This window comes from Nomascus leucogenys, chromosome 3 (genome assembly GCF_006542625.1).
Source record: "Nomascus leucogenys isolate Asia chromosome 3, Asia_NLE_v1, whole genome shotgun sequence".
In the NCBI taxonomy this organism is placed as follows: Eukaryota; Metazoa; Chordata; class Mammalia; order Primates; family Hylobatidae; genus Nomascus; species Nomascus leucogenys.
Genome location: NC_044383.1, coordinates 142,896,203 through 142,922,499, shown reverse-complemented (window position 1 = coordinate 142,922,499; position 26,297 = coordinate 142,896,203). Strand labels below are relative to the sequence as shown.

Here is a 26,297-nt window from a genome sequence, read left to right as displayed (position 1 = left end):
CAAAAGCAGAGATCAATCAATCCTTCTGAGGAAACAGAATGCAAACCCAGGCCTCAATAAAACCGTCTTCAAAAAAAATAAGGAATGAAGAAAAACAAGAAATTTCTTAGAACTAAAAGAGAACAAAAATGATGCATATCAAAATTTGAAAGATTCAGCCAAAGCAGTACTTAAGAGAAAAAATTTTAGTCTCATATTTAGCTTCATCTAACAAAAAAGGTTCAAATAAAGTAAGCATTCACTTGAGTAGGGGCAGGGGAGGAAGAACAGCAAAATAAAGTAGAAAGCAAGACGTAATCACGGCGAGAGAAAAACTTCATTAAGTTTGTTTACAAGGACACACAATAGAGACAATAAAGACCAAGTCACTTTGGAAAGGGTTTTATCAAGAATAAAAGAAGAAAAACCATTATGAATTAAAATGCCTTAACTCTGGATGGTACAGAGATTAAAGTAATAAAGACTATTGTGAACTTTATGTTAATAAAGTTGAAAAATTATATGAAATGGACAAAGTCCTATACATAGGAATATATATATAGCAATACTCACAGAAGAAGAAATTTTTAACTTGAATATGCCTATATTGACAAAAGAAATGAAATCAAAAATTTTAAATGGCTGGGCACAGTAGTTCATGCCTATAATCCCAGCACTTTGGGAGGCCAAGGTAGGAGGATCACTTGAGGCCAAGAGTTTGAGACCAGCCTAGGCAACAGAGCAAGACCTCATCATCTCTACTAAAAAAGTTGAAAAATCAGGGGTAAGACAAAAGGTAAAAATAAAAAGCTATACAACCCTTTATAGCTTTATAAATACTTTTACCAAACATTCAGAGAACAGATAACAACACAAATTCTTTTAGTAAATTAAAAAAGGGACTCATCTTCAATTCTTTTTTTTTTTTTTTTTTTTTGAGACAGTCTTGCTCTGTTGCCCAGGCTGCAGTGCAGTGGCGTGACCTCAACCCACTACGACCTCTGCCTCCCAGGTTCAAGCAATTCTCGTGCCTCAGCCTCCCAAGTAGCTGGGATAACAGGTGTGCACCAACATGCCTGGTTAATTTTTTTTTTTTTTTTTGCATTTTTAGTAGAGACAGGATTTCACCATGTTAACCAGGCTGGTCTCAAAATCCTGACCTCAGGTGATCTGCCCTCCCAAAGTGATGGAATTACAGGTGTGAGCCACCACGCCTGGCCTCCAATTCATTTTCAAAGCTCAAAAAGTACAGATACCAAAACGTAACAAGGATAATGACAGTTCAATCTAATTCATGAATTTCTGATTCAAGAAACCTAAAACAAATGTTAGTAAACTGAATCCAGTGATGAATAAAAAAGATAATATATGATGAGGCTATGTTTATTATAGAATGCAAGTTTCATTTGATACTTAAAAGATAATTTACCTCAGAAACAGATTATAAGTAAAAACAAAGTGATCATCTCAATACATACAAGAAAGACAGAAGATAAAATTCGGTATCCACTCATGAAAAAATCTCTTCGCAAACTAGAAAGGAAGGGAACTTCCTTAGCCCAATAGTGGACAGCTACGAAAAGAAAAGGAAAAGAGAAAAGAAAGAGGAAACACTGTATTAAATGATGGAATGCTGGTTCATTTAATCAGGGATAACACAGGAATGGCCAGCTGTTTCAAAGAATGCATACAGGGGAGCCAGTCTGCAGAAAGGGAAAAAAGTAGGAAGGCAGTGATTTTTTAAAGTATTATTTTAATGAAAAAACCTGAGATTTCACAAATCACTAGAATTAGCAGAATTAGCAAGAATTTAAAAGGTGGCTGGACACACACACAAAGTTAATATACAAAGTCTGTTACATTTGTATACACCAGTAACAATAAGAAAATGTAATTTTTTAAAGAATACAATTTACAATACCAACAAAAAATAAGGTATATAGGAATAATCCTAATAAAAGTAAGACAGCAGCTCTTTTTGAAGAATTTTATAAATGAAACTGAAAAGTACCTAAACAAGTGGAGAGATGGAAAGTTATCCCATGCAGGAGAGGCAGGGATGGCGCAGTGGAAATGGGCGAAGGCAAGCACTGGAAAACCAGGCAGAAGAGCAAGTGGACTGTACGGTTTCTACAGCACAACAACAGTGCCCAAAACAACAGGCGCCCAGGGCCACTTGCTGACGACAAAAATGACAAACCATTCCCGCTTCTTTTTCTAAGTGGCTGGTGCTTTTTTTTTTTTTTTTTTTTTTTTTTGAGATGGAGTTTCGCTCTTGTTGCCCAGGCTGGAGTGCAATGGCACGATCTCAGCTCATCACAACCTCGGCCTCCCAGGTTCAAGCGATTCTTCTGCCTCAGCCTCCCGAGCAGCTGCAATTACAGAGGCGCCTCCACGCCCGGTTCATTTTGTATTTTTAGTAGAGACAGGGTTTCTCCGTGTTGGTCAGGCTGGTCTCGAACTCCCAACCTCAAGTGATCCACCCACCTCGGCCTCCCAAAGTGCTGGGATTACAGGCGTGAGGTGGCTGGTGCTTCTTTACCAATGACAACCCTGCCCCACTTCAATCCTCCTGTCTTCCTAGATAAAAATTAAAATACCTAATCACAAAAGTAACCCCATCTTCTTGAGAGCAGCCAGTTAAGGACCACCCCTCATGATGCCACTCCCTCTTAGAGTCATGTAACACACACCCCAACCCTACTACAGCCCACCTCCCCCTTTCCACAGTGCTCCTGGGGCTCCTCAAGACTGCATCCTCCCTGGCCTGCAGCCACCTGAGCTAAACACATCTTTTTATTACAGGGATATTTCTCATCTTTGGTCAGTGGGCTCCAAAAAGGAAAAAACTATTCAAGTAAAGTGCTTCTGTGTGTCTTATCATTATTCTTTTCTAAGTACCCTGTTTCACAGAAGACCCCATTATAACGATAACAAAAGATAAAATTCTTAGAAAACAGCATGATAAAAAAGAAAAAGTTTATATGAAAAAATAAGCACATACGAATAGCAAAAGGAAAAAGAAAACCAACAACTGAAAAAGAAGGATAATGACGATATACTACCCCATCAGATACCAAAAGATAATAGAGAAACAGTACAATACTAATGCATTAATAGAAGAACCAATGGAGAATAACAGAAATCCCAAAATGACCCCAAACACCATATACCTAAAGAAATTTAGTTAATGATTTTAGTGGCATCTCCAGTTGATGGGGGAAAGGTAGTTGCAATGGTTGATTTTACACGTGATCTTGGAAGGTACTGTAAATGAAATTAACAATTCCAACTGGAGACTCTGAGAATAACAGATTGTTTCCCTTAATGTGGGTGGACCTTATCCATTTAGTTTGAAGGCCTAACTGTAATCAAAAGACCAGCCCCACCTAAGCAAGAAGGAATTCTCCAGCAAGCTGCCTTTGACTTCCTCGGACCATCAGCTCACCACCTGCCAGCCCATACTGCAGGTTTTGGAAATGCAAAACTCCATAAGCATATGAGCCAATTCCTTATAATAAACCTCTGTGTGTGTGTGTGTGTGCACACGCACGCATGTGAGCACAGTTGATTCTATTCTATTATTCTATTCAATTGATTCCAGTCCTCTGGAGTTAACAACTCATATTACAGACAAAGGCCCAGTCTCCCTAATATACAAAGGGCTTTTAAAATAATTTTTAAAGACCAACAACTAAAGAGAAAATTCAAAATAAAAATATATAAATTTACAGTTCAGGAAAAAGGAAACACAAATGCCTTTAAATACACAAGACAACAACATTACTCATAATAAGATAAATGTAAACTAAAACTATATGCTTAGAAAAAGAATTATTTCAGATTTTGGCATATTTGCATATACACAAACGAGATATCTTAGAGATGGAACCCAAGACTAAATATGATATTCATGTTTCAAATGTGCCTTACATATATGGCCTGAAGGCAATTTTATACAATGTTTTAAAATAATTGTGTGACTGAAACAATGTTTTACATGTGTTTTGACTGTGACCCATCACATGAGGTCAAGTATGGAATCTTCCACTTGTGGTGTCATGTTGGCACCCAGAAAGTTTCAGATTTTGGAGCGTTTCATATTTCAGACATTGGGATTTAGGGTGTTCAATCTGTACCAGATTGGCAAAAATCCAAAAGCTTTGTAAAGCCATGCTACTGGCACATATGTAGGAAGAGTCCTCTCACGTGCAGATGGGAGTGTGAATTGGCTACAACCTGCAATACCCACTGGGAATGCAGATGCACACACCCTTTGCCCAGCACTGTAGCTTCCAGAATTCATTCTGCAGATATTACTGCCCACTTATGAAATGACACATACACAAAGTTTAGCATGGCATCATTGTTTCAATTCAAATAACCAGAACTAATCTAAATGTCCATCAAAAAAAACTGGTTAAATATATCATGGTATGTCCATAAAATGTAATGAAGTTATAAAAATGAACGAGGGATTGCTGTATGTGCTCCTTTGGAAAGATCTCCAGAAAATATATTTATGTGAGTAAAAGAAGGGGATGAGAAAAAAAAAATATGGAAGAAGGCATATAGTATATACTATATATACCATCATTTGTGTAAAAATAAAAGTACAGTATTGTGCTTATTGATACAAAGAAACTCTAGAAAAACATACAATAAACTATAAATGGTTATCCAGTCAAGAACGGGGGTGGTGACGTGTGCAGAGGGAACTAAGACGGGAAGAGACTTTTCTCGGAATCCCTTCCTTGTACTTTTTATTTTTTGAAACCAATGAATGTATTGATTAGTCAAAACATTAAACATATGAAAAATATTGAAGACACAAAGTGAGGTATCTTGATGGAACCCTAAAATTATACCATCTGTATCGATCGCATTAACAAGACACCAAGTACTACTAATACTTGCTAACTGACTGCCTTATACAAAAGCAAGAGATTTCATAAATCACATTTGAAAACAAAAGGAAAGACTGCATAAAGAAATGTTCTGGTCGTTATGAAATACTGGCTGGTTAAACTAAATATGGTTGAGCTTCTTAAGTTTTTTTTTTTTGAGACGGAGTCTTGCTCTGTCACCCAGGCTGGAGTGCAGTGGTGCGATCTCGGCTCACTGCAAGCTCTGCCTCCCAGGTTCACACTATTCTCCTGCCTCAGCCTCCCGGGTAGCTGGGACTACAGGCACGCACCACCACGCCCGGCTAATTTTTTGTATTTTTAGTAGAGATGGGGTTTCACCATGTCAGCTAGGATGGTCTTGATCTCCTGACCTCGTGATCCACCCACCTCGGCCTCCCAAAGTGCTGGGATTACAGGCGTGAGCCACTGCGCCCGGCCGAGCTTCTTAAGTTTTTAAAGGTATATGAATTCAGTGTTATTAAGATTTAGCTTGATTTTGATAATACTTTAACGGTAATTTTTACTTTGTTTCAGGATAGATTTAGGAGGATTACTTAGGTTTTGGAGGTGCTAAATATATCTATAATGCCAGTTATCATTTTTTTGAGAAACTTTCTAAATCTATCTCCCATCCAACTCCCCTAAAATCCAGGACTGTTCCTGTCAAACCAGACCATCTGATTAGGCCACTTAAATGTCTCCAACTTTCATCTCTCTGCCCCACAATGAATATAACTCAGACATTTTATAGCTAGGGAGTACGAACCCAAGAAAAAATTTCCAATGTATTTTGAGCAATGTTTGGTTTTATTCAGAATATACAAAAATTACTACAATTACATTAAAAAGTCATGGTCATAGAGTATTTACCATATAATTTATTGTATTCAAATCAATAAAATGATAGTAATAAAGCGTAAGATAGACTGAAACTAAGCACATTAAAATAATATTCACTAAAATAAGATTTTACTTGTAGTATGCTTTAAATATTTAAATATGAAAGATATTAAATAACTAATTGCCATATGCTGGAAGTCATCAGTGAATAATTTTTAAAGGAAGTAAATTTTGAGCTTGGTCTTGAAGAAAATGACAAGCATTCAGAATCCTTAATCAAATCGGTTTTATGATCAGAGATTCATTTCAGCACACTACAGTCAAACGAGTAATATAATTTATCTATTGAGTCCTTAAATTTTGATGACATGACAAAACACTCTGGGTCTACAGATAAGTTCAATAAGGCTCTGAAAGCCCCTTGAAAAAGGTGCTAACTTTATCAAAACTCCGGATACCAGCCTCTCTCATCTAAAAAGCAATTATATTAAAGTGTTTTAAAATTTTCATACACTTTAATAAAAGACTTGACCAGGTAACTATGAAATGATGTACATTCCTACTGCTACAAACCCCACAGATGTTACAATTTCTTTTTTTTTGAGACAGAGTCTTGCTCTGTTGCAAGGCTGGAGTGCAGTGGCGCGATCTTGGCTCACTGCAACCTCCGCCTCCTGGGTTCAAGCTTTTAAATACATATATATAAAAACAAGATTGTACTGGGTCTCGAATCCTAGCTGTTGTATTAACATGTTTTGCTTAAAGTCATAAACTCTCTTTAGAATTCTCTAGTAAGTCATATGGAAATGGACTCCAACAAACCCAAGAAAATACGTAAGAAACCAGCCAAATTGATTAAAATTAAGCTCCATAAATTTATTTATTTTGCTTAATATCCACGATCTATTCAAGCCACAAAAGAAGTCCTTTAAAGAGGAAAAAGTCGATGCTACACGTGTTCATCTTCTCTTTGCCACCTCCACCACACAAAAGAGAAGGAAGAAAGTATTAAAATGACAAATTGTATTTTGATGTTTATGATTGGATGTGCTATGAACATTTTATCTGGATTCAGAGTAAGAGTCCCTCACTCACTACTCCTTTTCATGTCACTCATGAGTGACAGTGTCTAAAACATAAGGAAACTGAATCATTTTATCAAATAACATATATACTATTTTTCTACAAATTCTGTAAGCTGAAATATATAACCCAGTAACCTAAAGGAGTATTTAATGAGACTAATTTAAACTAGAAACTGCTTGATATATTTAAAGTATATGATTCCAATTAATATTTTAATATATTGCAACTGAAGTGAATATCTACTTATAAGCTACTTTAAAGAGAATAACACAAAGACAACAATGTTTTCACACAGTAGCACCTACCATTAAAACAAAACAAAACAAAGGTCAAGATAAAAATACCACGCACGTGCCAACTAGAAGGATTAAATGATTGATAAAATCCTTCTCCTGAATAAGCCTTAACAAAGTGGCAGAGTGCTTTCTTGAAAGGTTCAGAACACAAATGACAGGGAACAAGCAATGACTGATACTTTCTGCGCCACTAACCAGTAATGCAAGCAGCTATTAACCAGTCATTCTTCTCACCCTCCAATCTCAAAAGGGGAAAAGACGGAGGGAGAGATAGAGTTAGATTAGGTTACAGTTATGCATTTTCTCAAAACTAATTTTTTTTCCACCGAGAACATAATTTTTAATAAAGGACAGGAAGATGATTCAGAGCCGGGTCTGCCTTGGTGGAGAAAACAGGGCCCTGCAGGGCAGTGCGCTGTGCTCACCTGCTGCGGCTGGTACCTCTGCTGAGACTGGGACGGCAGATACTGCGGCTGGGGTGGGAGGTGCGGGGGCTGCGGCTGCTGGCTGTAATATGGCTGTTGGCCCTGTTGGCAGTAACCACTCACACCTTGCTGTCCATACTGAGGTGGCATCTGTCAAAAAGTCAAGCAAAGCAAATGAGAAAGTCAAAATGTGCAATTAAATGAAATCAAATATGGTTTCAATTCAGCAACATGAAGGGGGCTCTCTGCTAAGCAACTAAACTCAATATTTTTAATCCTCTCTTCCTTAGACAAATCGACACGCTGCTTTCTATTCACATACTATCAATGAAGTCTAAAGGCAATCTGACTTTGCCTTTAAAAATCATCATATTCTATCAGATAGAAACTATTGATAATATCATAAAGATGGAGAGGGGAGGAAGTGCTAAATACTGAGACTAAAAAATAGCCTCTACTAAGAAAGAGAAGCATGATATGAAATCCATTCCCACACAATAGTGAAAATTAAAATGAACTCAAACAGTCCAAGTTAACTCACTAATACTTCATAGGAGGCTTGTGGTTTGGGTGCCTTCTTGGGTATGTTTGTTTCTAAGTTCAGAATGAAAAAGTCAGAATATACCAACTGCATTTACAGCACATACATACCAGTTAAATTATCAATTTTATTTACTATTTTTCCTAAGGATGGCATTTTCTTAGTTGATAAAACAGGTAACAATGTAAAACAAGGTGTACTACAGTGTAAATACCAGAGGTATAGACAAAAATGGTCTCAATCAATCTTCTCCATCTCTAATTTACATCAGCCTAAAAATGCCTGAAAGCACTGTTTAGAGGAAAATCCTTCCTCATGCAATAAATATACCATGGATAGTATTTTTGATTATTTTCTTAATGAGAAATCTATTGCCTTTTTCTGTAATTTCAAGAGAGAGCAGGAAAGGAAAAGAAAAACAAGATATCAGGACAGCAAAAAGCACTCTAGAGACAAGAATGGCAAAGTCATTTTGTTTAATACCACAATATGGTCCACTGGAGAACTTCAAGAACTTGAGCCCCATAAGCACACACATTTAAGAAATTAATGAGTACCAGATACACACTTAAAACCCAAATCCACTACAGAAATACTGAATGAGGAAAAAGATAAAATGGTAAAAGATGAAAAGAGTAAAACATTTAGCCTCTGAGACAAATCAGCACAGTAATTCCTAACACATACAATGGGGTAAAAGGGGAAAAAACGAAAAAGTTAAAGTTCCTATATTTCTTTCAATCCAACCCAGATTATTTTCAAGATCTATCAAAGAGGATGAGATTAAATGTGACCACAATGGCTCACAGTGCCTCTCATCACACAGAGCCTAAGTTGTTGGAGCAGACAAGTCTGCATTGCAAGCCATTTAACAGCACAGTTGAATTTTTTGCTTTTATTTATTTTACAGCTTGATATCTCATAATGAATGTATGTCCCTGCCATAAGCCAAGCCAACGAATTTCCATAAAATACAACTCCACATGCTAGAATACCATATACCACTACAACACACATCCTTCCGTTCAACACCCATATGTTTGATTTGATATCTAATACTATATTTCACACAAGCATCTTTGCAGTTTGATTTAAAGCAGTTAGGATAACACTTCTGCCAGTGTTAAAATGACTGTAAAGCTCAGTCAACACAGCCAGCAACTCCCCTATGAATTGCGCTTTAATATGTTGACTTTCTGGTTACAGAAGCCCTCACACACAATATGGAAGTGTTGTTTGAGGAGGGGGGCGCTGTTTTCTAAGTAACACAACAACAGGACAGATTGCAGGAACCTACTAACACTAGAGCAGCCACAAGCTGACTAGAATTTTTTACTAACCTAGTCCAGCTCCAGGAAGTTTGGGTGCAGGGTGTGGGGCAAGGAGGAGAGGTGGGCGCAGCGGAAATCTTCAGTGGAGCAACCGCCTACACAACTGAGCAAACCGAGACCTGGGTGCCCTCAAACATGCTCCTTCACAATTAAAACCAATTTGCTATCCTTTTAGACACATGACTTATTCATCCATTTAGGACCAACTTCGCTGGCACCCCACCTTCTGTGAGCCTGGGCTGAGGAAACCTGTAACAGCACAGAGGGGCTCTTCCTGAGACCTGGGGCCCAGTGCCAAACAACTGGACCCGGTCAGCTATCCTTCAATGGGAGCCATGACGGGACGGATTGCTCAACTCTAGTTTACCCAAAGAATCTTTGGGTTCGAAATACATGGACTCTAAGTCCAATTCCCTTTGCACGTGAGTTGTGTGAATATGGTCAGTCACATGACTCTGCCTTACATCTCCAACTGTCAAACAGACTGCCTTCCTAAGTCATACGGATGCCCTGCCCAGTCCCACCTGCAAGTCTATACAGGTGCCATTATGACTTATTAAACTAGAAGTTGTAGTGCTCTCTGTAAAATATTATTTCCTAAATGTTACCTTTAAAAACCAATTTCTCAATAGAATACCCCAGCTGACTGAAGCTAAAGTCTAACTCTGTTTGTTTGAGACAGAATTTTGCTCTTGTTGCCCAAGCTGGAGTGCAATGGCGCGAACTCGGCTCACCATAACCTCCACCTCCTGGGTTCAAACGATTCTCCTGCCTCAGCCTCCCAAGTAGCTGGGATTACAGGCATGTGCCACCAAGCCTGGCTAATTTTGTATTTTTAGTAGAGACAGGGTTTTTCCACGCTGGTCAGGCTGGTCTCGAACTCCCGACCTCAGGTGATCCGCCTGCCTCGGCCTCCCAAAGTGCTGGGATTACAGATGTGAGTCACCGCATCCTGCTTAAAATCTAATTCTTTAATAATCATTATTGTTTTTTTGTCAATGCATTCAGATGCAAGGCTTTGAAAGATCTACTATATGCTGTTCAGACTTCTGAAACTAAATAGTATTACAAAACACAAATCAACAGGCTGCCCCACAAGACATGGAAGGCCCCAGAGCCTTCTGCTGGATGCTGCAGACCACAGCTCCTCTTGAGTTCTGGTGTTTGGGCAGCTGTCCCTCTCCTCACAGGCCATCAAGGCATTCCGGCACCACTCAAGCTTAAGCTCAAGCTCAAGCTCAATCCCCACCTGAACCCAGTTAGGCTTCTCATGTGCTGAGGACCAAGACACCCACACACGCTGCCCACACAATGAGGGCCCAAAGGACCCATCTGTGAGGAAAGCACCTGAGCTTCACTGTCCCAAGCTTTGCAAACCCTATTCTGATTGCTGAGAGTTTTAAGTCATTTCATTCTTAACCATATGCCGGATAACTAAGACAACCAGACGGTTGCATGCAAGTGACATGCAACCAACAGTTACTGAGCGCTAGCCAGCAGTTGCTGGGAGCTGGGGACACAGAGAACTGGTAGCTCCAACAGCCCTCCCTCCCCAGCCTAACCCTAACCATGGTCATTCTCGTGCCTTGACCAACCTGATCTTATCACTGGGTAGACTGATTTAGTTATGTAGTGAAACCCTTAACTACGTGTTCACGTGTTTACTATCTGTCCTCATCACTAGAATATAAGCTCCTGGAAAAGGATCTGAGCGTCAACAAACATCTGTTGAATGACAAGTACTATTCAATGATTACTAAAGCAAGCTATTATTATATGAAAAATTTTAACGACTCAAGGAACACATTATAATATGGAAATCTCTTCAACTACCCAAATCTGACAAATGTGTTCAGCTTCATCTACAGCCACTGAACAGTACACTAACAACAGCACGGTGTCCTTGGCCAAAAACCGCTGGCCCATGGAAGTCCTGACTGTCCAGCGCATGCTTTGCCTCGAACACAGTTCTAACTATATATATATTTTTTAAACCTGCAAAACTGAACTAAATGGAGATCTCAAAAAAAATGCCTCAGATCAGAACATTTCCATTTGTTATTTAAAAATAAGAATCTGGCCAGGCATGGTGGCTAAAGCTTATAATCCCAGCACTTTGGGAGGCCAAGGTAGACAGATCACCTGAGGTCAGGAGTTCCAAACCAGCCTAGGCAACATGACAAAACCCCGTCTCTACTAAAAATACAAAAATTAGCCAGGCGTGGTGGCACACACCTGTAATCTCAGCTACTAGGGAGGCTGAGGCAGGCAGAAAAATCGCTTGAACCTGGGAGGTGGAGGTTACAGTGAGCCGAGATCACTCCAGTGCACTCCAGCCTGGGCGACAGGGCAAGACTCTGTCTCAAATAATAATAATAATAATAATAATAAGAAGAAGAAGAAGAAGAAGAAGAAGAAGAAGAAGAAGAAGAAGAAGAAGAGGAAGAGGAGGAGGAGGAAGAGGAAGAAGAAGCAGAAGCAGCAGCAGTAGCAGCAAAAGAAGAATTTGTTTCACTCATTTCTAAATAAAGACCTTTAAGATGTGAACACACACAACAAAAAATTTATAGCTAAAAATGATTCACTTACATATTTATTTTAGAAAATTATCCCAATAAAGAACACAAGTACTACCTTTCACATTTCTGTATCATGTTAAACATGCAGGGTCAGGACTCATTTTTCATTTCACCATACCCTGAACATTTTGCTCATCCTCCAAAATTAGTGAAATGATCAAAGACTACCCTCTCCCCCTTTTTCCTTCTAAAGAAGTTTGTTTTTGTTTTGTTTGAGATGGAGTCTCACTCTGTCGCCAGGCTGGAGTGCAGTGGCACAATCTCAACTCACTGCAACCTCCGCCTCCCGGGTTCAAGCGATTCTCCTGCCTCAGCCTCCCGAGTAGCTGGGAATACAGGCGCCTGCCATCATGCCCGGCTAATTTTTGTATTTTTAGTAGAGACGGGGTTTCACCATGTAGGCCAGGATGGTATCGATCTCTTGACCTCATGATCCGTCTGCCTTGGCCTCCCAGAGTGCTGAGATTTCAGGCGTGAGCCACTGTGTCCTTTTTTTTTTTGTTTTTTTTTTTTTTTTTTGAGATGCAGTTTTGCTCTTGTTGCCCAGGCTGGAGTGCAGTGGTGTGGTCTCGGCTCACTGCAACCTCTGCCTCCTGGGTTCAGGCGATTCTCCTGTCTCAGCCTCCCGAGTAGCTGGGATTACAGGCGCAGGCCACCATGACTGGCTAATTTATATATTTTTAGTAGAGACAGGTTTCATCATATTGGTCAGGCTGGTCTCGAACTCCTGACCTCAGATGATCCACCTGCCTTGGCCTCCCAAAGTGGTGGGATTAGAGGCATGAGCTACTGCACCCGGCCTAAAGACGTTTTAGAGAGCAGTTTCCTACTAGGTTTAAAGGTACACTGACCCCATGACCCAGCCATGCACCTTGTAAGTATACACCCATGAAACACACGTTCCAGGAAGGCTATTCAATGCAGTCCTGTCTACTACAATTGACAGAAGAGGATAAAATCTAACTCTAGGACAGGAGGTAAATGGGAAAAGTCAAGTTTGCTATAGGCACACAATTAAATCTATACAGTAGTAAAAAGGAAGGAGTAAGACACCACATATCAAAATGGTTCAAAACTAAAAAATACAATGTTGAGTTTAAAAAGAAAGCAACAAAAAGTTAATGCAGCATCATACCATTTGTATAAAATTTTAATACATAAGATATTAGTGTATACTGTTTACAAACACACATGTAGCAAAAGTATAGAAACGTGCATTGAAAAGAATTGGGGATGATGGGGCGTGGCTTCAGCCATGCTTTGCTCCTTTATAAAAAGAAAGATGGGAAGCAAATAGGGTAACATGTTATTTTTATACCTGTACATACTATGTGTGTGTGTGTGTGTATACACCTGTATATACTGTATGTGTAATTACACAAGTGTGTCTGTTATATTTGCTTCTGTACTTTTCTATATGCCTAAATTATTTCACAATTTTCCACTTTTACCATAAAGACTTTGCCTCCACCCTAGTACACCTCCTCCCAAAAAGAGGTGGCCCTGGGAAGCTCAAGCACCCACACAAGGCAGGAGGGGACACCCAGGAGGTGTCCTTCTGAGAAAAGAGACTCAGCTCAAAGGCCAAGTCCCTGACTACAAGACCAGGTGCTCCAAACACTCCCAGGCCTTTCACCTAGGACGCTCCAGGCCATAGCTATTCTGAGTTCTGATGTCTGAGCGGCTGTCCCTCTCCTCACAAGCCATCAGGGCATTCAGGACAGAACTAGGAGGAAGCCTTCATTATGGTCTCCTCCCAAGGGAAAAAGTGTCCTGTAGGTTGGTGAACCTCTAACAGACAGAACTTTATGCCAGCATTTCCCTAAGGGTCACTAATTTCCCTAATTTCCCTATGGGTCCTACAAGGGACACTAATTCTATAGACTATCACACAGAAATGAGTTCTATAATTTAAAAAAGTTGAAAAAATAAATATACTATAAAAAGAAAACATACCATATCATCACATTAAAGGATATGTGAAATCCTTTAAAAAGCTTGGAAACTTGTCCACCTTTACATCCAAGATTTCTCAAACTCATTTGACCACTGAACACCACCACACCACTGGACAGTCCACTGCACAGGACAGGCCCTTGCTAGTTTAGTTCATCACTGTATTCCGCATGCCTGTCCAGTACTAAGAGCTCGGTGAATGTCTGTTGACTGAACCTCCTGAAATACGTATAGAAATCACACACCACAGTCAATGGAAACGTTAAGAGCTGCTGCCTTGAGCTAAACGATAGTCCAGTTCTATCTCTAGGAAAGCACAGAAAAACACTGGAACAGATATTAGAACCTCCTTGATGTGAGCTTTCAAGTTACGATACTAAAACAGGCCCCAGTTTCTATCATAGACCTGGTGTCTCTGAATACCTCAATCTACTTCCATTATCAGTTTGTTCCTCCTTTTGGAGGAAAACAATCTATGAACAAAAGAAATACTCGGCATTGTCCTAAACTTATCAGAGACATTCAGTGTGGTGAAAACTCCCCACTACTGAATTCTAACATGCTACTTTTTTGCTATGTAATAGAATGAGCACCTTTCTCCTTATCTTCGATGTCTAAAGACCTTTTTTAATTGTGCTAAAATATACACAAAATTGACCATTTTAACCATTTTAAGTATACAGTTCAATGATGCATAAGTACATTCACACTGCTGGCCAACCATCACCACCATCCTTTTCCAGGATTTCATCATCCCAAATGGAAACTCTGTGCCCCAGAAACAACAACCCCACATTCTGTTGCCCATCCCAACCCCACATTCTGTTCCCCATCCCAACCCCCGGTCCCCATCCCAACCCCTGGTCCCCATCCCAACCCCCAGTCCCCATCCCAACCCCCGGCAAGCACCATTACACTTTCTGTCTCTATGAATTTGGTTAGTCTTGCTATCTCACATAGGCAGAATCACACAATATTTGTTCCTTTGTGTCTGGCTTATTTTGTGTCTGAGTTAACATAATGTATTCAAGGTTCATCCATGTTGTGGTGTGTATCATGTTTCATTCCGTTTTAAGGCCGTGGAATGTATACAGCATAACTGTTTATCCACTCACCCACGGATAAACACTGGGCTGTTTCCAACTTTTGGGTATTGTGGAAAATGCTGCTCTGAATAAGGGTTTACAAATATCTGGTTGAATTGTTGCTTTTACGTCTTGGGGTACATTCCCAGAAGTGGGATTGCTGGAGTATATGGTAATTCTATGTTTAATTTTTTGAAAACTATCATACTGTTTCTCACAGTGGCTGCACCATTTTACATTCCCACCAACAGGACGCAAGGTTTCCAATTTCTCCATATCCTTGACAACACTTGGTATTTTCTGGGTTTTTCTTAATATTAAATATCAGCTGTGATGATATTGGGTGTGAAGTGATAACATACTCATTGTGAAATATGCATTTCTCAGATGATCAGTGCTGTTGAGTATCTTTTCATGTGCTTATTGGCCATGTATATATCTTCTTTGGAAAAATGTTCAAGTCCTTTGCCATTTTTTTAATTGGGTTGTTTTGTTGTTGATAGCAGTGTTTTATATAGATATTAATCCCTTATCAGATATATGATTTGCAAATATTTTCTCCTATTCTGTGGGTTATACATTTTCACTCTCTCGATAGTCTCCTTTGATGCTCAAAAGTTTTTAAAACTTTGACATACTCCAATTTGTCTGTCCTTTCTTTTGTTGCCTATGCTTTTGGTGTCATATCCAAGGAATAATTACCAAATCCAGTATCAAACTTTTCCCGTTTTAAGAGTTTTATAGTCGGGCACAGTGGCTCATGCCTGTAATCCCAGCACTTTGCAAGGCTGAGGCAAGTGGATCATTTGAGGTCAGGAGTTCGAGACCAGCCTGGCCAATGTGGTGAAAATACAAAAATACAAAAATCAGTCAGGTGTGGTGGTGAGTGCCTTTGATCCCAGCTGCTCGGGAGGCTGAGGCAGGAGAATCGCATGAACCCAGGAGGCAGAGGTTGCCGTGAGCTGAGATCTCACCACTGCACTCCAGTCTGGGCGAGACAGCAAGACTCCATCTCAAAAAAAAAAAGGAAAAAGAAAAAGAGTTTTATAGCTTTGTTTAAGCTCTTACACAGGTCTATGACATTATGAGTTAATTGTCCAATTTTATTCTTTTGAAAGACTTATTGTTATTCTATACAATTTCCACATCAGCTTTGGATCTTTTTAAGAAGTACAGTTTGGTATTTACACATCCATCAAGAACTATTTTTTGAAAAGAACTACATTAAATGTATACATTCTTAACACACTGTATGGTCTGTTTGCATGAAATTCAAAATCAGGCAAAATCAACTTATTGTGATAGAAATCATAACAATGATTGTGGGATATGGGGCTTGGCTGGAAAGAGACATAAGGGAATTTTCTAGGAGTGATGGAAACACTCTAATTAGGATGGTAGTATCCTAGACGTATGTAATTGTCAAAACTCACTGAATTGCATGCTTCAGATTTAGGCATTTTAATGGATATAAATAATAGCTTTAAAATATTGGTGGAATATGTATATACACTTAATACAGAAGTCTAAACTGTTCATCTCCATTTTTATCATTCTATAACACATTTTAACACATTTCTGCTTAAATCATTCTTGCCTTTAGACCTAGATGTAAATTTTCTGTTTTATAATTAATGACTGATCCTAGATGCTTATCAGTGAGTTTTTGTTTTGATTTTACATAATCCAAAATATTACAGAGCAACAGGGCAAACTGAAATAATCATGGTGAATATACAAAGTAAAATATGTAAGGCAAGTCACAATATGTACAGAAACAACGTTCCTTTAACCCAAAATTCTACTTTTGGGAATTTATATTAAGAAAAAATATGAGGCTGGGTGTGGTGGTTCACGCCTGTCACTTTCAGAAGCCGAGGCAGCCCGGATCACAAGGTCAAGAGATAGAGACTATCCTGGCCAACATGGTAAAACCCCATCTCTACTAAAAAAACAAAAAAAAAAAAAAATTAGCTGGGCATCATGGCACACACCTGTAGTCCCAGCTACTCAAGAGGGTGAGGCAGGAGAATTGCTTGAACCAGGGAGGCAGAGGCTGCAGTGAGCCGAGATCACGCCGTTGCACTCAAGCCCAGGAGGAAAGTGCGAGACTCCGTCTCAAAAGAAGAGAAGAGAAGAGAAGAGAAGAGAAGAGAAGAGAAGAGAAGAGAAGAGAAGAGAAGTATGAAACAAGTATGCAAAGATATGTGTAGCAAGGAGTTCATTGCAGCTCCACTCAAAAATAGGGAAACAGCCTAAATGTTTAATGTCCATCAACAGGGAATTGGTTTCAGAAAAAAAAAAAAAAAAAAAAAGCATTGGTGAGGATTCAATAAAATACTACAGAGCCATTAAAAATAACAATTCTCATTTTACATTATATTTAACAACAAAAAGTTCTGTCCATATATTATTGAGATGAGGTTTAAAGATAGCAGGCTACAAAACCATATCTAGTATAATGTTATTTTTGAATGTGAAAATCTGTGTGTGGTATAGGTATAAAGAACTAACAGCCTCAAAGAATATATACCAAAATCACTCCTTAAACCAACTCTGTTTTTCATGAATCTAGAACAAAATGAAATTTATTTAGGATTATTTATCGCTGCTGTCTTTCTAAGAGTTATCAAAAAGTATATTATAACAATTTATCTTAAACAGAAGAAAGCTCCTTAATTTTTATGTGTTTGTTTTTCATCATAGATTTGAACCCCTCCAGGTAAATTCTACAAAATGGGAAAGCAAAAAGCAGAAGAAAAATCTTAAGTCCACAACAGCTCCATTCACATGTGGCAAATCCTGCTGGCTCCTGATTTCACAGGAAGATCAAACACCATTTTTCATGCATAAGAGACAGACTGAAAATTCCCCACAGCAAGGAATTCAGATGCTAAGCTGATGCGTGGTTGAACCAATTGCACAAGGAAATTTTATTATGTCAACATGTCCAGTCAAAAATAATGTGCTAGAAGGTAATAAATAAAGTTTACAAGGTCAGGATCTTACAACTGCTCAACATTCCACAGTCCTTTAAGCTAAGTTCCCAAATGAGACTTCTAAACAACTTAGGTGCCTTTTTTTCCCCCCACTTTCTTATTTTAAGAAGAAAAATAAATCTTGTCCTTAGGCTTGTCTAAGGAAAAAACAAACAAACAACAACAACAACAAAAACTCCACAATTTCCTGAAATTTGTCTTTCACCCTTGAAAAATGAGAAAGTCAACAAATGTATATTCAGCGCTTACTGTATGCACTGTATACTAAAGCTAAGTTCCTTCCAATTCTATCTGGCTTCTCTTGACTAACAGGAAAAAGACGACCCGGGATGAGAAAGAAGTTGACAGAGTATACAAAAGGGTCAGGCAGTGTCTCACACTGCAGAATGGGCTAGCTGACCACCCACACTCACAAGCTGGGTCCATGGCTCTCACGTTGCTCTGAAGTCCACTACGTTCTGGCCTGGGCCCTGGTTCCCCCCTAACAGGTAACTTCTGGGCCATAAACATGGCCAGTTTTTCACAGGCTTTCTGAAACCAACACATCTGGGATAATTTAACCCTCCCCATTAGTTTAGAAATTTTAAAAAAAATCATAGGATAAAACAGATTTACCTTTTTTGATTTGGGAAACATTGAAAAGTTCTCATTTTTTATCAGTAACAAGTCTTTTTTTGTGACAAATTTTTTATAAAACTTAGAAGGGTACACACGATATAAGGTTATAAAGACATACACATACAATCCCTCTTGGATTTCTTTACAATTATTAATTGCCTACAAAATTTCACTGCTTATTCTAAGTTCAACTGCTCTATATTTAGCAAATCACAGCTTAAGTGAATAGTAGGTCAGACCAGTGTTCTGCGGAGTGAATATTCTATATAGCTGTGGGAACTAAATGGTAGTGCCTCTCATGACCTCAATTTCCAGAAGTCAGGGATATGTCCTGAACAGCCTTTATTTCCTCTTAATAACCATTATGAATCTATTATCCATGAATTTATTTATACACTTCTTAAATTAATTTATATTTCCAGTCCAGGCTATCTCTTTAGGGTAACAAGCTCTGCCACATTATTATCCACTTTGCAAAGTGGTACATCCTTTAGTTTTCATAAAATTAACTCCTTCAGGCTTCAAGGAGTGTTGCCTAACTCTTGTACACAGAATTTGATTAACAAATATATAGTCAACCAACACAAGTCAATTATATCAGCCCAAAGCCTTTTTTTTTTTTAACCATATCAAAAATTCCTTGCCAACTACTGTCCACGCCAGTCTGTCCCTTGATTCTTTTCCTTGGCCTATCTAAACTGCTTTCACCCCGTTCGCCTTTATTGTGAAACAACAGTTGAATAGCACAAACGATCCCAAAGGCACAGCAAACGCGGCTGTACACAAGAGTGAGATCACTTTTCGAGGCACCTGTAAAAAGAAATCTCTAGTACACATTTTGTATTCTCCTCTCCCACTAAACTACAGATGTTTTCACCTTTCTTTCCAGGTCAGCCAATTAGAGGAGATTTTATTTAAGTATTCATAAAATGCAGGCATTCACTGGCAGTAAAATGCTTCCTCTCATTTACAACCAGTGTTGAACTAAAGTCTTACTGTACACAAAATTAACACACAAGTGTATAATTGTAGTTTTATGCTCAAGTGCCCTAATTACACACTTTAAAACACTTTCTTCCTGAGGATCCAATCGAGGGTATTCGATACCACAGATCTATAAAGTCTACAGTGTGTTTTTTGACAAAACAGAAGAACAACAGGAAAAAATCCACAGCTTCTGAGAGAAGAGCATGTGTTTAATACAAGGGACGACAAATCTTATTCTAAAACAGCTTAAAAAAATAGCACATTTCCAGCATATATAAACTTGGTATGGTAGGAGGGTTGCCTAAGAGTTAAATAATTCATACTGCCTATTCTTGAAGAAAACAGAGCTGCCATTTTAAAATGTGGTCTTTCCTAAACTGTCACAGCAGTGAAAAATTCACCTATAAGCTTGTGTGCCTTACTGATATAATAATATAAAACAGGAAAGAATTTTTAACAGTAAAAAGAGCCACACTCACTTTTAATGTGGAAGCTTTGACACCTAGGGTATCAATATTTGCATTTAAAAACAAAATTAAAAAATAAGTATTTTCCATACCAAATATACAGTCATTTTTAAATGAGAGAATCATAACTATGGAAATGCATCAACATGACTTCGTAAAACTCTATTCCTGTGAAGGTCACAGGATACGCGGAAAGAAACGAAGGGCTCAGAAGGTAATCTATAGTAACGAATGAGTCAATTCTGCTCACAGAAGCAACATTTTCCCAGAAAATAAAAAGGCCTGAGCTGCCTGCCTCACAGGGATTTGGTTGTTTCCATCCCAAAAATGCTGTCCCAGGAAAGCACACTCGTGGAATCATTTTTTTAGTAATGAGTACATCTCACTACAAAGCAATTTGGATTTTCCCTCTTTCTTGTTATATTATTGCCCAGACTGTAACTGGTAATTTTGAATCCGTGAATGTAATCTTTGAGTTTTTCCATTGTTCTTAATGGAAAACGATTACAAAATCCAAAGTCAAAACAGTCTAACAGTACTTCATACACATGTTAGAACAGCAGGGTTTTCTAATAAGACTTTAAAATAAGTGTCAGGCTACAGTATGTTCGTGTTTCTAAAAACCACCCACTTGGTCCACAAGCACATGGTGAAGACACCATTTACTACAGTGTAAAACAGAAAATACTCGGGAAGCAGAAGTGATGGGAATTACAGAGGAGCTTCTTGCTTATCTGCCCTTCTGGCCAGAGATTTCTATTTTTATAAAGCACAAAAAGAGAAGCCAAGAGCTTTACCACTTTCCTATATAAACCCAGCTGCCAAAATGAATGTGCCAAAGGGGAATTTCAGAAAATTTTAAAGAGATAACCTTTGCTGAGGCTGCAATGTCAACTTTGTAACCGCATGACTGGAACATGTGCAGTGAATGCTTGATTGAAAAGAGACTGTTCTCTTTGAGATAACTATGGGGTGGGGGCAGGGTACAGAAAATAGGATTTACCAGAAGAGGACTAGAATTTTAAAAGAGTCAACAGACAAGCAACTGGTATCTTCCAGTTTGGAAGGGGAGCCTTGTAGGGGAACAGGAGGAGCGAGACCACTGACTGCAGGCCACTTTCTACCTTGGGGACCGTATACTTCCATGATAAATGCATATAAAATTACTCATTCGTGTGTGGATTTTAAATACAGCCTTTGAAATTGTTTCTTCTTTTTTTTCAAATGAAAGAATTGGGGGTGAGGTGAGATTATGCGGCTGCATTGTTACCATGAGTCAAAAGCCCTCTCTCTGAGGGTGCGGGAGGGTGGGTGCTCCACAGCCTTCCTATATTGTTTTTCTCTCCCGGCCCTCCTCAAAATGATTTTTGTAACTAAGCTCATGAAAATAGAAGAAAATGCCAAGCCCATCAAAAATAAAAATTTCAAAAACTGCATTAATTTAAAGCATCATCCTTTAAAAAGATACAGTCTAAGTGTTCCATGAAGATACTTTTCAGGGAGAAAATTTACTCATTAATCTATCTACCCCTAAATTTAAATGATGTATATGGTGAAAAACACAGCAATGGAGAAAAGTAATAGCAATGGTAATCATGCAAGAGTCCAACTTCTCCACAGACTGTCCAAGACCCAACTTGGCTCTTAAATTTCTTCCTCTGAGACTTAGGGAATCGTGTCGACTGCAGAATCCATGAACAGACAGTCCCATGGGAAGAGCCAGCATTGGTACGTTACTGGCACTCACTGCTCTCCTGAGAGGAGGCGGCACACTGACACAGACAGGGAGGAGGCTGGGGGTTTTGTCCCTATTACCTAGGACAAGACAGGCTTCAAATGAGCATGAGTCTTCTCTCTCCTTCCTGAGTTTCAGAATGTTCTCATAACAAATGAGGAGTAGGTTTATATAAATAAATCTTTCTACATTAGAAGATGCTGCTACCACCAGCCCACCATTTCACAAAGCAATGATTCCTCCCCTGAATTCCATGTGCAAAGGTAGGGTCAGTGGAACACAAAAGCATTATCAGTGGTTCAAAAACTGACTCCTTGCAGCTTGTTCCCTGGATCATAGTTTTAAGTGGCGTAAAGGGAAGGGAGGAGGAGATGCTCAAAAATATATCCAGTACACAGTCCACATATTGCTGGATCAATGAGCTATTGTTTTAAATGAAAAAATACGTATCCATTCCCTCCCTCCTTGGAAGGCTCGGCACAGTTACACATTATTGAGAACTACTTTATCATACACTTCCAGAACTGGAAAAGACTTTGAAAGGCCACTGGCTCAACTCTGTCCTTGTTACGGTCAAGGGCTAGGAAACCTGCACAATTTCACCCGGTAGTCAGAAACGGAAATGCTCACCCCACTCTCCCACGAGGCTCAGTCATTAAATGGAAGTGAAAGGTGGAGGAAGCGAACAGCCACTCAGACTGGGACAAGAGAGGCAAGGACACTTTGGAGGTCATGCTGTGTCCCAGGACAGCAGTACGGGGTAAGGCATGGGGAGCCCAGAGGATACAAGAGAGCGAGCAGGGGTGGGAAAAGAAGCTGGAGAGAGGAAGGAAGCCTGCAAATGAGAAACGCACACACATTTCTTTAAGTTTTAAAAACTAAAATTGTTAGCCAGGCATGGTGGCAGGTGCCTGGAATCCCAGCTACTCCAGAGGCTGAGGCAAGAGAATCGCTTAAACCCAGGAGGCGGAGGTTGCAGTGAGCTGAGATCACACCATTGCACTCTAGCCTGGGCGACAAGAACAAAACTCAAAACAAACAAACAATAACAATAACAATAAAATTGTAAAATCTGTGTAGTTGAGATTAATTTAGAAAGTATGGGTAGAATGTCCCTTATCTGAAATGCCTGGGATCAGAAGTGTATTGGATTTCAAGCTTTTTCAAACTTTGAGATATTTGCACTACATAATTGCTGGCTGAGCATCCCTAACCCAAAAATCCAAAATCTTAGATGCTCCAATAAGCATCTCCTCTGAGCATCACATCAGTACTCAAAAAAAGTTTAGGATTTTGGCGCATTTCTAATTTCAGATTTTCAGATGAGGGATACTCAACCTGTACAATATTAGGATACAAAATTTCTACCAACACAGACACTGTAGGCACAAGTGGGAAGGGGAGGCTTCGTTGTGAGTCATTTAGCACATAAACTTAACTTACATGATAAACTTGTGATACTGGGCAATAAACAGGAACTCCATTTTAAAGTGGTGGCAATATAAAGAAATGATGCTTTGGATAAAGTATCAAAGTCCTTGAAATATCAACATATTTCAAAGTAAATGTTTATATAAAAAGAAGATAATTCAGTTATTTCCCTTGAGAAAAACAATCTGCAACTTTTAAAATTTCATCAGGTGAAACATGTACCAAGTAGACCCAAAAGATTGGTCAGAAAAAAATATAGGATGTTGACATTTTACAATCAGTAACAGAAAGACAATCAGTAACAGAAAGACACCCAGGGGCAGGCAGGGGAAAGGGAGGAGGACTTACTGAATGTAGAATTTTCAGCAAAATAAATGTCTCACTTCTTTCCATTGCCTCCTCATTTTATATTTACAAATCATTAAAATTAGGCATTCTGAACTATACATTTTGAAAGTCAATAAATAATCATAAAATGATACCCTCCTCAAACCAATACTTCAACATGGAAGTATTCTGATTGTCCACTCTAAGCACCTCTGGGGTTAAGTCAATAGACTTCAGTGAAGCCATTTCACTGTTTTGGACATTAACTGGTACAAATACCTGTCTTAAGATAGAACCCTCCAAAATCCAGTGACATATAAGGATAACTGGGCCAAAATATTTTAGTTCTGAAATTAGATCATATTCCAATTTTACTTTATTTTAGCTATATTACCATTAGATGGTAAAGCCAGGTTTCAAACAGTATCCTCCAATGATTTTCACTTTAATAAATCCTTTAAATTTAAATTTAAAAGATACACCGTATATGTTATAGGGAAACATGATTTCCAACTATTCATTTGACATATTTAGTTTCCTTTCAAAAATGTTTCTTACAAGAACAATGAAAGTTTATCCCAGCAGCAACACTGTAGTCAGGAAGGATTTCCCTGAAATCAAGACAAGGTATAAGGAACTGGGGGGAAATGATAATATTTTCTGACCAGGGATACTACATTCAATAATCACTCACAATCATTTAAAACCTACAGCTATTTCTTACTGCCAGAAAAAAGAATTAGCAACACTAGTTATCTGGGCATTTGGTGGTTCCTGAATCTCAGAAACTTTTTCCATTGCCCTTCACTCCCCAAACTAGCGGTAGCCTAATAATCCTAGAAACACCGCAGCCACCTCCTTAGCAGACTATGATTAGCCCACACGTGGTGTCCGTACAGCATCCAGGAAAAACCAACTGTTGGGGTTTGGGCGCTCCATCCTTACACCTCCTAATCCTCCCAGATGGAACGCCCATCTACGGAAGGCCCTCCAGGTGGCCACCTTACCCTTATCTGCTGGAGCTTTACTGGGAAGGTGCACTGCTTAGGAGGCAAAGACCTGCATGAAATAGAGAAGACCTGCCACGCAACTGGCAAATCACTTAGCTTTGGTTTCAGTTTTTCATCAGGTTGTCCTGAAAATAGACCACGTTCTAAATCTACTTTTTCTGAACTACAAAAAAAAAAAAAATCTTAAATTATCATTAGAAGGAAAAAGGGAGAGGGGAATCAAAGGAGCTTAAAAAATACCGAAAGTTAATTAGAGTAATGGCTGTCAAATGTTTTGACTCCAACTCGGAGGAAGAAACATATTTTATGTCAAAACCTTGAACAGAGGACACTCGCTGTATGTGCTACATTTGTATCTTCTACTCTTTATATCAAATTCCTTCCATTAAAAACATTTCTAGTTGCAGCCTAATACATTACTTTCATGCTCCCATTTAATGAGTCATAATCAGCAGTTTAGAAAACACTGCATTAGGGCACGATATTTTTTTTCCCAGAGAATCTCAAAGAAAACAGTTCCAAGTGATACTGTATCAGAATAAATGACGGTCCAGTGATTCTGGCTCCTGAAATGCCTCTTCCCTGACCTACAGCTGTTGTTGATACAAAATGCCATTGCCAGAGAAAGAGAACTTACTGCTGGTCTGAGTAGGCTGAACAGCCAGGGCAGGTTAACAAAAAACACCTGCACAGGAGGAAGGCAAACACCAGCAGAACAGGTAACAGCTTACCTCCAGCACCTCCAGCACCTGCCACTCAGAGGAGCCGGCAACTCTCAGAAGAAGTCAAGAGTCAAAGCAAGGAAAGGTGAAGAGATGGGGCTGGAGCCAGCCAGGTGACAGTCCCGAGGTGAGGATCAGAGAGTGAGATCATGCTGTGGGGAGCACGGGCCGAGTGCTGGGGCTGGTGTGTGTCAGGCTCATGCTGGAGAGGAAAGCATGGAAGACACGGCGTTCAGAGGCGGCACGTCCAGAGAAGGAAGTAAAGCTCAGAAAAGTAAAGAAAAGCAACGAGAGGAAGGGCTATGACTTATTTTAACCTTCCACACAGATCCCCAAAGAAGAAAAGTAAATTGTCACGAAGACAACGCAATCTATTTGTCCAGAGTGGAGGACCCCAAATGTGGGAGCTCTGAGAGCACCAAGTCCCTGGAGTAACTTGGGAATCCCCCTAGCAATGAGCTCTTTGCCAGGTTTATATGAATATTAGGCAAACAATAGCTCTGGGAGAAATAATTAGAAGAAATTATAACTACTACCCCAAATTTACAATATTGCTACCAAGAATAATGACGGTTAACATATAATTGAGAAACTGCAAGCTGACGAGGAAGATTTGATGCAGGGAGAGAGCCCCGAAGTAAGATGCTGTCGGTATGAGGCGCCTAAAGGCGCCTCACAAACACTCCCTGACCGTTAACTCCCAGGGAGGCCAGAAGAAACCTAAGGCAGTTGCGTTAATTCAGGGTCTACCCTTAGAAAATGCAGAAATTAAGACAGTGAACTCTCCCTCTTTTTGGGTTCCCCGTGTAAGATTTTATCATAACCTTACTTTATTCTCTATCCTGAGGCCTCAACATAAAAGCCCCTAGCTACAAAAATACAGTATAAAGCTAATCAGCTCTGTGTACTACAAAATGATTTACAAAATAACTATCAAACAGACCTCATTATAAAATGTTGTCACTGAGATCACCTT

General features: G+C 39.2%; 1 protein-coding gene across 8 annotated transcripts in view; it reads right to left on the bottom strand.

Moving 5' to 3' along the window:
• ARID1B (AT-rich interaction domain 1B) overlaps nt 1-26,297 on the bottom strand; it is a 430,820-nt gene that overhangs the window by 298,883 nt on the left and 105,640 nt on the right. For all 8 annotated transcript variants that reach the window (XM_030809883.1, XM_030809886.1, XM_030809885.1 and 5 more), the window contains exon 3: nt 7,534-7,683. In XM_030809883.1, coding sequence (XP_030665743.1) covers nt 7,534-7,683 — 150 coding nt within the window. The remainder of the gene's footprint in view (nt 1-7,533; nt 7,684-26,297) is intronic.